This window comes from Thermobia domestica, chromosome 3 (genome assembly GCF_964235325.1).
Source record: "Thermobia domestica chromosome 3, izTheDome1.hap1.1, whole genome shotgun sequence".
NCBI lineage: Eukaryota > Metazoa > Arthropoda > Insecta > Zygentoma > Lepismatidae > Thermobia > Thermobia domestica.
The window spans coordinates 306,207,859-306,220,617 of NC_137456.1; the positions used below are offsets into that span (position 1 = coordinate 306,207,859).

The 12,759-nt window shown below is 30.8% G+C and overlaps 1 protein-coding gene across 1 annotated transcript; it reads right to left on the minus strand.

Annotated features, from left to right (window-relative positions):
* Nucleotides 1–1,293: 1,293 nt before the first annotated feature.
* LOC145681121 (CD63 antigen-like) lies at nt 1,294–9,964 on the minus strand. The gene is made up of 2 exons (XM_081752547.1): nt 9,741–9,964; nt 1,294–7,389 (listed from the first exon to the last, which is right to left on the minus strand). Exons 1-2 carry the CDS (start codon nt 9,870–9,872, stop codon nt 7,237–7,239), a joined length of 285 nt encoding a protein of 94 aa, XP_081608673.1. The 5' UTR covers nt 9,873–9,964; the 3' UTR covers nt 1,294–7,236.
* Nucleotides 9,965–12,759: the final 2,795 nt, after the last annotated feature.

Below are 12,759 nucleotides of genomic sequence, written 5' to 3' on the forward strand. Positions count from 1 at the left end.
GTGGCAATGATATGCAAAGATCAGAGAAGGCTTACTTGAGTTTTCGAGAACTTTGTGGACAAGCGTTGTTCATAGACATTTCCAGACAAGATTTGGTACACCGGTACAATTTAAAGTGGGTGAAACAACTTGAGGAGACAGGTAGCTTGTGCCACGGTAAAAAGCACAAGTAAGTACGGATGTGGTAAGAAATTGATTATTTCTTAGACATCTGCCGCGTCGTAAAGGGGCCCCACATTGAAAGTCTAATTGAATGTATCAGTGAAAAGAAATTTGGAGAGTTTAGCTCTCATGTTATGTACATCAGTTACATACATCATTACAGCAGTCACAGTTAACTTTTCTCTTTTGTACAATTCATTTTGAACTGCCCTGTTTTCGACACAAATTGACTGAATACAAGCTGTGTTCAAAAAGTATCGAACCTTATTTTTTTCCCCGCGTAAACCAATGAATCGCGGGAGATTTTCTTCAGTGTGGATGTAGAGGGCGTACTTAAGCATAGCCGTAAATATTTTCCCGCCCGCAATAAGTATCAGTCGGTCAAGACGTGTAGAGTGAGCGGTCGTCGGGTTTTTTTATTTTTATTTATTTATTTTGTAAAATGACACAAAAACTTAAGCACCGATATTACATCAAATTTTGCCAAAAGCTTGGCGATACCCAGCGAAAACCTTTCAATCAGATTGGTACATTCAATTTTGAATGAGAATTTGGGCATGAGGAGAGTGTCCACGAAATTTCTTTCACAGGCTTTCATCGCCAAACACAACATTCCTGTGTGTGTCATCAGGCTCCCTATTCACCTAACATGGCTCCGTATGACTTTTGGTTATTTCTCAAGCTGAGAATGCCACTAAAAGGGGCCCAAATTGAGTCAAGAGAAGACATCATGCGGAGTGCGACAGCATGGTTGCTCAAGCTGTGTTCCAGAAGTGTTTCCAACAAGGGTGAGAGAGCAAGGAGAAGTGTATCCATTACCAAGGAGACTACTTTGAAGAGAATTAGTGTTTTGGATTTCCAATTCAATAAATGTATTATTGACAACCAAAGTTTCGATACTTTGTGAATACATCTCGTATCAGGGGCGAATCCAGGGGAGACGATTGCCCTTTCCCAGAAGAGGAAACTTTCTTATTTTATATATAAATAAAACCCATCCCAGCGTTTGGAGCTCTTAAAAGTAGCTCTAAGTACCAGTATTACCCTCCTCCCCAGAAGTCCATCCTGGATCCGGCCCTGCTTCGTATATAAGGAAATACAGCAAGAGCTGTTTCAATAAGAGTCACGTAATGTGGAAGGGTAAAATTTATTGTTAGGAATCAATTCTCGCCTTCCATACATGCATACGTACATACACACATACATACATACACATTTTCAATGAAGCATTTCAATTGCTATTGTCAGTGTATTTGTTTGAAATAAAACGAAACAATACAAAAATCAGAAGATAAAACTTATTTACAAAATGAATACATGCATATAGCTATATATATTATTTCGCCACATTTGGAAAGGAAAGAAAGCAACACTTACATTAACAAATATAAAGAATGCTTTCACATGTACATATTATAACATGACAGAAAGTTGAAGCTATTTATACTTTGTAAATACATTTTTTTTTTTTTTTTTTTTTTGTTTACAATTTACAAAACCATACAAGTTCTTTCCTTCTTGAAAAAATATTATGCTTTTAATATATTGAAGAGAATGCATCTATACTATTACTGCTGGAAAAAATATGTGTGTAAAAAATGTACATAAAAGTAATCGAAACAAGCATTAACACTTATATGATAGATCTGTTTCATTACATGAAGTTTTGAGTATTCGTACGATAGTAAATATCTTAACATATATCCGCAGGCTTTTTTCAACTTATATATATTTTTTTTATTAAAGAAAATTCAGACAAATTCAATATATGCAAATTAGAGTTATATATATATATATATATATATATATATATATATATACAGTTGAACTTTAGTATAGTAACATCGGTTTCTGCGACACGTTTTCTACTATGCCAAATATTCAGTGAGACGAACTTATTCCCGTGCAGATTGATTATACAGATCCATACAGAGATTCATGAAATATATACTTATTTCTCTCTGTATTAACTTTCTGTGCCTGCAGCAATCATTTTTGAGCTGTGCACTTCCATTACCCGGTGCAGATTCACTTGAAGAGGCGTTGTGCAAAAACACCAACCAACCTGTGCTAGGTGGCCACTGAAAGTACGAATGCTACTCAACCAAGTCACGGCAGGAGTGCAGCAGGTGGGTCGCACGGGGTTGCGTTCGTATGGAGTTGGCGTGTTAGCGATGATGCGTATACGGTAAACGAGGATTGTGGAAAACCACTGCTTTCACGATACAAAGATATCTTTTATTAAAGTCATTTGCTCTTTACATTCGTCGCACGTCACATTGTCTTCTTTTAATCTACCATTACTTACCTTATGGGCGAATGCATGCATACCAGGTTTGGCTTTCATTAATATATTTTCACATAAATCGCATTTCGCAGGTAAGAACACACCGTATTTCGATTACTTACACACTACTATATTAAAATATTATTACAAATTTCTTCTATAAATTTTACAAATCTGTGGGTCCGTATAATCAATCTGCAGTTTTATTCCTCATAAGACAAATGATTTTTTACCGTCAGTATCAAACTCGTATCTCTAATAAACGCTTGATCGAGTGGTCAAATACTTAATCATTTCTGACCTTCAATGCCTGATATTGATAGTACATATCTCGATTTATAACAACATTTTTAGGTCGTTTTGTTGTTGTTATGACCAAGTTCAACTGTATATTATAAGTCATTAAGAAAGTAAAATTACTTAATAGAAACACACTATTTTTCTGCCACTTAAAGTTTCGTACTTATAAATTAAAAGTGCATTACATTTTACACGTAAACACTTCACTTACTGCCCTGAGCTTCTGCATTTAATTGTACAGTAACTGAATTTTAATAAAAAATGGGGTAACTAAACAACCTCTATGTGTCTTTAAAAGCAATAAAAAAATATTAAAATATATATAAAGTGGCAGAAAATTAAAAATAGTAATTTTAAAGAAAACAGGAAATATTAATGATGTAACGATAATTAAGTATGAATAACTTTGATTTGTAGCAAAATTCTTACTTTATTTTAAGAAGAAATAATCACTAGCTTATTTTTTTTATATATAAACTTCTTTTTTTTTCTTACTTCGTTCCCGGTTTTGTCCCTCTAATTTTATTTAATTGTTTTTGTAATAGCAACACCTTTTATATATATAGAAAAAGAGGTAGAAGACCCATTCTCACATATATAGTTTTGTAATTCATACTTTTAAAAAAAAGTACCGTTCAAATGACAGGAACACATGTATAGAAACGAATAATATTTGGAAGCCGTTTACTGTTACATTCAATATGGCAGGTACATTTAGTATCATTACTACCACAGCAAGCAATATTGTACAAGTACGTGCGCTTTTTCATCTAATTAACGTGATGTGAGTTTCTCTTACATATGTTATGTATAAGTAAATATTTTAATTATATTTATATGAGTGAGAATTGTTTTCTCTTTTTTTTTAAAAAAAATACACTTACGTTTGTTTTGAATGTGCGAACACTTTTCTGGTTCTTGATTGTTTATCTATATAAGGTTTATACATTGACATATTCATCTGCACTGTACATACTAAACACACAAAATAAAAAAAATGAGTATTATCAATAAAAGTACTAAGCCTTTTGTCTTTTTTTAATTAAAAAAAACAAATCTAAGTATTGAGGTAGAAGAACTTAAGTTTTATTCAATTTTGTTCATTTCTTTTGTACAACTTTTTTCTTTAAAAAATCTAAAGTAAAGGATATTTTAGATTTAGTCAATGATTTTAATATTTATTAAGAGTTACTAACACAAGTTTTTTTTTTATTATTACAAAAGTTTACTTAATTGTTGGAATATATTCGCGTTATATGTAGAATTAGTATATGTTTTCTAACAATAAATAAATAAATACTTTCAACAGAAGGAGAATGTAAAAATTTTCCTTTTAAAAATACAAATTGACAAGCAGTGAAATCTCAATGTATGTTTGGGTATCAATAAGCAAAACTTTTATCACCCATGTGTCACGATTTTGTCAAATGAAAATTTTTCATTAATTTTTCATAAGATATAATAAAGAGTTTTTTGAAGTTGCAATGAAATAAATATTTTGAATTTTGCTTCATTAGTTTTCTGCTCATCTTATATTGGGATTTAAAAAAGCAAAAGTTCCGTTCAAATTATGAAATAAATCTAATTTTAATCTTTATAAAGTTTGACGATTAGAATAAAAGAAAATATACACACTGCATACACATTTATACATATAATAACATCACTTACATGCTCTACACAGGCAAGGATAATATCTGATCTGTAGGAACACATTTCCCCACGTCTCTCCCTTCCTTGATTTTTGGTACTTTCTAAAAAAAAAATTTTGTCATTTGTGAGTTTTCCATTAGTGACCTATGACATTTTATATATATTACAGATTAATTTTCTTTGTTCTTCAGCAGATATGAAAAATTTAACATTCCTTAGTAAAGAGAATGGTTCTTAGGTAAACATTTTAATTCTCTGTACAGATCTCGAGTGGTCCCTATTAGTTTGTGTGTTATTATTATTATTCTCTTTTTTCACAAACATAGCTTCTTACTTCCAGTGCTAAGTGATGTAACAATAAATGCATTTTCATAACCTTTTCTGTACACTGTCTTCATTTTGTAACATATTTATTCCTGTCTTTAAAAAAAATACATTTTGCTTTATAAATACCTGAATCTTAATCTTTAGTTTTATTTTCTGTGCCATGTACGCACTATTTTGATGCCAGAACTACCGTAATTTATTAAAAGTTCACTTTATAATGTTTGTATTATAATATTTATGAAGTTGTTAGTATAATTGTATGCATTTCATGAATATAATCATGCATGCATTTGGAATTGGTATCAAAGAATATTTTCATTTCTTTACATACCGTATGTTTGTTTTTGTTAAATTTTATTAGATAAATCTTAGAACAACTTTGTTTTATTAACTGCTTCTATTGTTTTTGTCGTTTCTTATGGCAGAAGTGGAAGAAAAACATGTAATTTCTTGTATTTCCTGCGTTGTTGTCTGTCGACTTAAATACTCAATATAATATATCGTTAATTTATGTTATTTTTAATTTATTATTTATTTGTTTTTTTTTTATTTACTTTAACTCTATTGATGTCCTAAGATGTTGTTAATGCGTAATAACAAATAGTATCGCGTGTAAGTATTTATAACAATAAACACATTTCATGAAACTGAGTGTATTTACATGTATTGAACAAAAATAATATGTTTTATATTTCAATATTATATACAAAAATAAGCTGATGTTAACTTTATATTCTTTTATTTAACACTGGACTTCCATGTTATTTAAAAAATAAAATAGATTTATAATATACAAAGTTTCATAATCATTTTAAGGGGGTCATCCATATTCTATTTGTATCTGGCGATCTTTGTGCATACTTATATTATAATTACCGAACACACATACACAGACACACATACATATATTAATCTAAGTAAATAAACACATTTAATATTACGATTTGCGTTCTTTTATATAAAATATGTATTTATATATAACCTAAATGGACAGAGAAGGTAGTTTTATTCTTACGCTCACGTCTTAATTAATGAATTTCTTTCGAATTGTAGTTCTTTTTAAGTACACTTCAATAATTATGCTTCTACCTCAATACTTGGACACATGACTAAAGCGGCTTTTAACTATAAACATATATATATATACGTAATACTAAGAAATTTTTCGTAAGAGTTTCTTAAAAGCAATTTATGCCCTCAAAATCTTGAAAAAATAGTTCTACTGCTGAAGAAGTCTAAAAGGGGTTAAGAATTTTTCAACTACCACTATTAATTTTAAATACAATTTTAGCTTTTCATTTCTTTATTTATATGTATATATCATATATATAACATTATGAATTTGATTAAGATTCATTGAAAAAAGTATCAAATAAAAAAAAACTTGGCACAAATTTTTAGTTTGCACCTATAATAAGAGAGTATAGTATTAAATGGAGATTTTATTTTTAATATTAAATATTGAATGTAAGTCAAATACTATTTTTTTTAAAGTATTTCGTACGAAAATAGTGTTGTTCTAAATTATAGCACTGGTTGAGTTTAAAAGATAAGAAAATATGAATATCTAAAAATCGTAAACAAACTGAAATAGTAAATATTTTACTTAAAAGTATACATATAAAAATGTAATAAATATATATATATATTTATTATTATATATTTTTCTTTACAAACAATTGTACATCCCCTTTGGTCTCCTGTGCATAGCTGCATTTTGTTGTTCTTGTTTGTTTGTTTGTTGAACTGTATTTTATACAAGACTTTTTTTTCTCTTGGTAAAAAAAACGATTGACATATTCTGAGTTATTTTCACAATAACTATCTTTCATTAAAAGTTATTTTTACCGTTTTGTTTTGACTGTAGTGCAGAATATTTAATTATATAATAACAATACAAATAACAATAAAGTACATTCAAGATTACAAGATAAAAATGTACATTATATATATATAATATTTTGCTCTGATGGAAATGTTTCTTTCTTCTTCTTTTTTTTACAATAAAAAGGAAAAACGGGACAAAATATTTGATACACATTAATAACAAGAATATTACATTAATCTTTTGTTTATTTCTTTATTTATTTACATTCATTCTATTCTCATTCTTTCTCTTTATTTCTAGCACACACACATTCATACAAATTCTCAGATGTTCGCTTTTTTTTTTGAAGAAAAAACAGCAGCATTTTCCTTAAGTGTCCCTCAGGCAGGTCAGGTAAAAAAAAAAAGTCGTTAACAAGTGCTTGAGGGGGATAATATGATTAAATATCGTGATGGTAGTACTGAAGCTGAATATTCTTTTTAACACACTTACTGTACAGCTTTCCTTCTGCCTTTTTTTTTTTTTTTTTTGTCTGTTTTTAGTTTTGAAAATATTCTTACTTTTCTTCTAAGTACGTTGTCTTTTTTCCTGAAAATTGTTTTTTTGTTATTGATGTTTTCTTCTCTTTTTTTAAAAAAACTCTTTTTCTTTTGGTTGTTAATTTCTGTTATTATCTGCTTCAAGCCTTGTACCGATCCATATTCCGCACTGCACAACATAAGATCATGGAGAAAATGAGTCCCAGAAACTCTATAATGAGGATGCCAATCCCGATACCGATGATTAACGGTAAATGATCCTCCAGGAATTGAATCAGCTTCTCAGTGCATCCCTGCAAGACAAAAGAATGTAAGTTATTTTATCCCATTAAGAGTAAGCAATTTATTAAAGGTGTAACTAATTCCTTAGAAAGAACTGCAAGAGTAACCAAAACCATGAGAACATTGCGGGAGTAAGCAATTATAGAGCATTATAGGAATAATCATTTTACGTGAATTGCAAAGCTCCGTCGCGGCTACGTGGATAACGTACGCCCCTTTGGTTCTGATTCGATCCTCGGCGGAAGCTCATATGGTTCGTATCATCTGCTATAGGCAGCGTCTCGTATACAATTGCTGAATGGGACGGTAAACTTCAAATCAAGAAGCAATTCCTTAGAGAATTACAGAAGTAAACAATTTCTTACAGAAAATTATTTCCAGAGGAACCAATCCTTTGGAGAGACAATGAAAGAATAAGTTATTTCACAGAGAAAATGAAAGAAAGTATACCCAATTCCGTACAAAGAATCGCAAGAATACGGAATACCTGAAAGACAATTGCATGAGTAAGTAATTATTTAGAGAAAATTGCAGTTGTTGACAGTTAACAGAGAATTAAAATAGTGAACATTTTTAGAGAGAAGTATGCAGTTCCTTAGAGAATTGCAAAAGTAAGTAATTTCTTATAGAATTAAAGAGTTAGCGAAGTCTTACAGAAAGTAAGCAATTCCTTAGAGAGAATTAAAAGAGTAAGCAATACTTTGGAAAGAATTGCAAGAATAAGCAATATCTTAGAAAGAATGGTAAGGATAAGCAATTCCTTAGAATGAAAGAGTAAGCAATTTTTTACTCATATCCTGACGTCATACACGATGAAATTTTGCACAGTAACATACGCTGGGTCAAAATAAAATATTCCATTGTTACTTCTGTATATTTCTATATATTTAAGTATTTTAAATTTACATCTCTTGTTTGATTTTTAAACATCGATATCCGCCTTTTCGTATGCAATGAGCGTTACTTTTGAGTAACGAGTTTAAAATTGTATTGTATGAGAGCTCTCTCCGTGCTTTTCTTTCTGAACATGCATAAATATATTTCTTAAAGTAATTTTATTGAAGACTTTTTTTTTTAACTTTTTAATCTTTTCCTTTTAAAATTGTTATAAAAAGTATATTTTGAGCTCCTCCGTGGCTAAGCGGTTAGCGTACGCGCCTTTGGCGTGGGAGACCCGGGTTCGATTCCCGGCGGGAGCTCATGTGGTTCGGATTCCACGTTAATCAGTAGGTCCACGTCTCATATAGCCTCGCTGCTGAACGGGACGTAAAACTCAAAATCAACTCAACTCAAAAAGTATATTTTTTTAAGAAATTATATTTTATTTTTAACCTTTAAGTACGATTTGTTTTATTTTGTTCGTTATTTTTTAGTTTTTTAAAAATATTTTTTTTTTATTTTTAACCTTTTAGTGTGATTTGTTTTACTTTGTTATTTTTTTCCAAAGTATTTAAAAGATATATTTTATTTTCAACCTTTTCGTATGATTTTGTTTTATTTTGTTTGTTATCATTTTAAAGATATTAAAAGATATATTTTATTTTAAGCTTTTAGTACGATTTGTTTTATTGTATTCGTTATTGTTTTAAATTTTTAATTTTTTTTTATTTTTAACCTTTTAGTATTATTTGTTTTGTTTGTCATTGTTTTAAAGTTTTTAAAAGATATATTTCATTTTTAATCTTTTAGTATGATTAGTTTCATTTTGCTTGTTTTCTTTAAAGATATTTTTACTTTTAACCTTTTAATATCATTTCTTTTATTTTTTTCATTTTTAGTTTTTAAAAATATATTTTATATTTAATCTTTTAGTATGGTTTCTTTTGTTTTGTTTGTTTCCTAAAAGTTTTTTAATATATTTTATTTTTAATCTTTTAGTATCATTTATTTTATTTTGTTAGTTGGGGCGCGGTGGCTCAGTGGTAGAGCGTTCACCTCCGGTGCTCGGGGTCCCTGGTTTGATCCCAGCTCGCGCCGTGTGGACTTTGTGGTGGACAAACACAGTGTTCGTGGATTCTCCCGTTTCCTCCCACTTTCTTCATTCCACCATTTCACTCATCTCTCATCATCACCGTCTCCTTTAGTCTAACCGGCATAATCGTGGGACGTAAAACTTAAACATTTCATTTTCATTTTTATTTTGTTAGTTAGTGTATTAGTTTAAAAAAAATATTTTATTTTTTATTGTCAAAATACTAAAGGAAAAAATGAAATTCATATTACAAACTAGATTATTTGTTCAAGTTCTTTTCTAGATAAATTGATGAATCTTCACGATTTAACAAATAACTTTTAACTCACACTTTTACTCAACAAAATTCACATTTTAAAGGAAGTAGAATTAACGATCGGTAATACATACATCTTCATGTGCAGTCTTCACCAAGTCCTGCGCCACTTTAACACTGAATCCATTGCTACACGCAGGGTTGGTTTCTTCATATATACAACAACTGGGAGGAATCTTATAGCCAGCAAATGCACTTATAGTCATGTCAATAATTTCCCTGTTGTCTCCATTATATTTGCTATTGGTCCAGTCAGAGGGCCCATTGGCACCGCAACATTTCAACTGCAAAATAAATAAGTAAAATTATGTACAATTTGATTAGAGATCAACAACAAGAAGAAACACCCATGATGTAAAGATGTTTTATATTGTTTTTATTATGCAAACCATAGTACATTGTGCATATTGTATATTGTAATAACTATTACGTAAATATTACTAATAAACTCAAAAGGTATTTACCTAGTTCTTCTTAGACACCTTTCGAATTTATTGCTATCGTAAGATCAAAGGTACCCATCTTCCTCCCACTAAAAAAAATAATAGAGGAGGCTACATCAGAAAGTGAGAAAAAATTAAGGATTGTCTGTGACAAAACCGTAATAACTTGGTTCATAGACCAAATTTGTTCAATTTCGGAACTACATACCATTCTTAAATGTATCATTATAATATAAATGAAGTCCGATGGTGTTATTTTCAACTAAAAATTGTGCCCCCCCCCGAATAAAAACTAACTTTATAGGCGCAACCTGGTTCCAAAAATCCGCCCTGGGCACCCTTGCGTAAGATTGTTCTTCAAGATATTTGTATCATCATGGATATGCACATAATTCTTTTAATTTCCCTTTTATTTTGAAGGTTCTTAATATATAATCATGTTTTTCATAAAGGATCCCCACAATCTTTATGGAAATTGGATTCCAGTGGAATTGCTTGAAATCGTGATATGTTGTAGATATTGTGATCCTAAGAAAAAGTCTCAATGGGTATGACCCACAATCACCGACCGTTTGGCCACGACAGAGCCACTTTTTTGAAAATAACAGAAGGTAAAGATATTCTGGATTTCGGTGGAATTGCTTGAAACCGTAATATGTTGTAGATATTATGATCCTGAGAAAAAGTTTCAATGGACACAACCGCCAGACACTGGCTATTTGGCCACTACAGGGCCACTTTTTTTGAAAACAGCAGAAGGTAGCGATATTCTGGATTTCGGTGAAATTGCTTGAAATCGTGAAATGTTGTAGACATGGGCACCCGAAGGGGAGGGCAGGATGGGACCCGGGCCCCTCCCTGACTCACGAAAATGTATTAAATTTCTTAAAATTTTCTTAATGCAAATAAAAAGTACCAAACGTAATACAGTATAAACCAGGGAGATGAGCCCCCTTAGAAGATTTTCTTCAGGCGCCCATGGTTGTAGATATTATGATTCTGAGAAAAAGTCTCAATGGTCAAAACCAACAATCACTAACTGTTTGGCTTGTACGAGGCCATTTATTGAAAACAGCACAAAGTAATGATATTCTGGAATTTTGGTGGAATTGTATGAAACCGTGAAAAATTTTAGATCTTCTCATTTTGTCCAACCATCAGGAAAAGGGATGGGCAGAGTAGCTGCCAACACCATTTAAGTATAGGTAACATCTCGATATTCATATTGCGAGACAAAGGAAGGCATTGGAAAACCCTACACAGGATGCCCGGCGTGGACCGAACCTCCCGAATGGGAACAAATGCTCTACCAAGGGACTTACAGTTGCTCGATAGCCACAAATTAATACTTTTTCTCAGGATCACGACATCTACAACATATCACAGTTTCATTCATTTTCACCGAAATCCAGAATATTGTTATCTGCTGTTTTTTTAAAAAAAAGTGGCCCTGTAGTGCCCAAACGGTCAGTGATTGGTGGTTGTGCTCACTGAGACTTTTTCTTGGGATCAAAATATCTACAACATATCATAGTTTCAAGCAATTCCAGCAAAGTCCAATTTCCATACGGATTGTGGGGATTAAACGCAATGAAGACTAAACATGAAGACCGTTCGTACAATGTATACATTACAACGACTCACCAAAGGTAGTCGTCAACCCTGGTTCGGCTAATAATATAAGTAAATCTTTAGTGGCAGTAATCGTTTACACCTTAAAATATCTTCCGTAATTATATTCACTAGTATTATCACCTTTTCTATTGAAATTACAAGTCCATGATAAGTGTTAGATAATTTATTCGTTGATTCTCTTTTAACGTATATTCACACAAACTGTCTTGCAATCATACATGTTAATTATGTCTCTATAAACAACTACATAGCAACCAACTATACAATAATGTATATTTTTTACATATATTAAAACATTCTTCTTTTGTTATCTTTAGTTAACATTATATCTGGTATAGTGCTTGTGTAGAAGCACTTTCTGCCCAAGATACAAGTAATTATCGACCGATACAAAGTATCTCGTTGTATAAAATGTCGCCCGATAATGGGACTAGATATAAAAGTTACAAGGTAGCTTGACTTTTATATTTAAGAACTACTGGTCCGTTTATAATGATGGCATAAGAATAGTGCTATTCTTTACATTTTGATCGCACCTCATATATCATTTTGTTCAATTATTTTATATAGATACATTTATATTAAAACATTCATCATTCCATTGTCATTTACCTTTGACAATAAAGTTTCAACACAAATCAATATAATAAAAATAGCCTTTGTGTTTAATCAATTATGAATCGACTTATAATTCTTCACATCAACAAGACAGAATTAATAAAAATCATTTGGAAATTATCATTGGTTAATGAGAATTAAAGAAAATTAAATTAAGTAAAAATCAAAAATTAAATGTAACCTACGTTCGGACGAGCAAAAAGAAGAAAATAAACTTATTTTTACACAAACAGAAGTCCCCCTTTTTTTTCTTTTAGTCTCCTTCATTCTTATTAATTTGAGCAAGGATGTCAGGTGTAACTAATCTTTTCACTAGACACATCCATTTTTCTCTTGTATACTGGGTAGGTCTCCAAACCTTCAACTCATCTATATTACGAAGTCCAATTGACGTACC

What these genes read in the sequence shown, in the direction of transcription:
- LOC145681121 (XM_081752547.1), bottom strand. Translation starts at nt 9,872, where the DNA reads ATGACTATAAGTGCATTTGCTGGCTATAAGATTCCTCCCAGTTGTTGT. An exon ending in TGAAGACTGCACATGAAGAT is followed by an intron (nt 7,390 to 9,740) that starts GTATGTATTACC and finishes TTTGTCTTGCAG; the next exon opens with GGATGCACTGAGAAGCTGAT.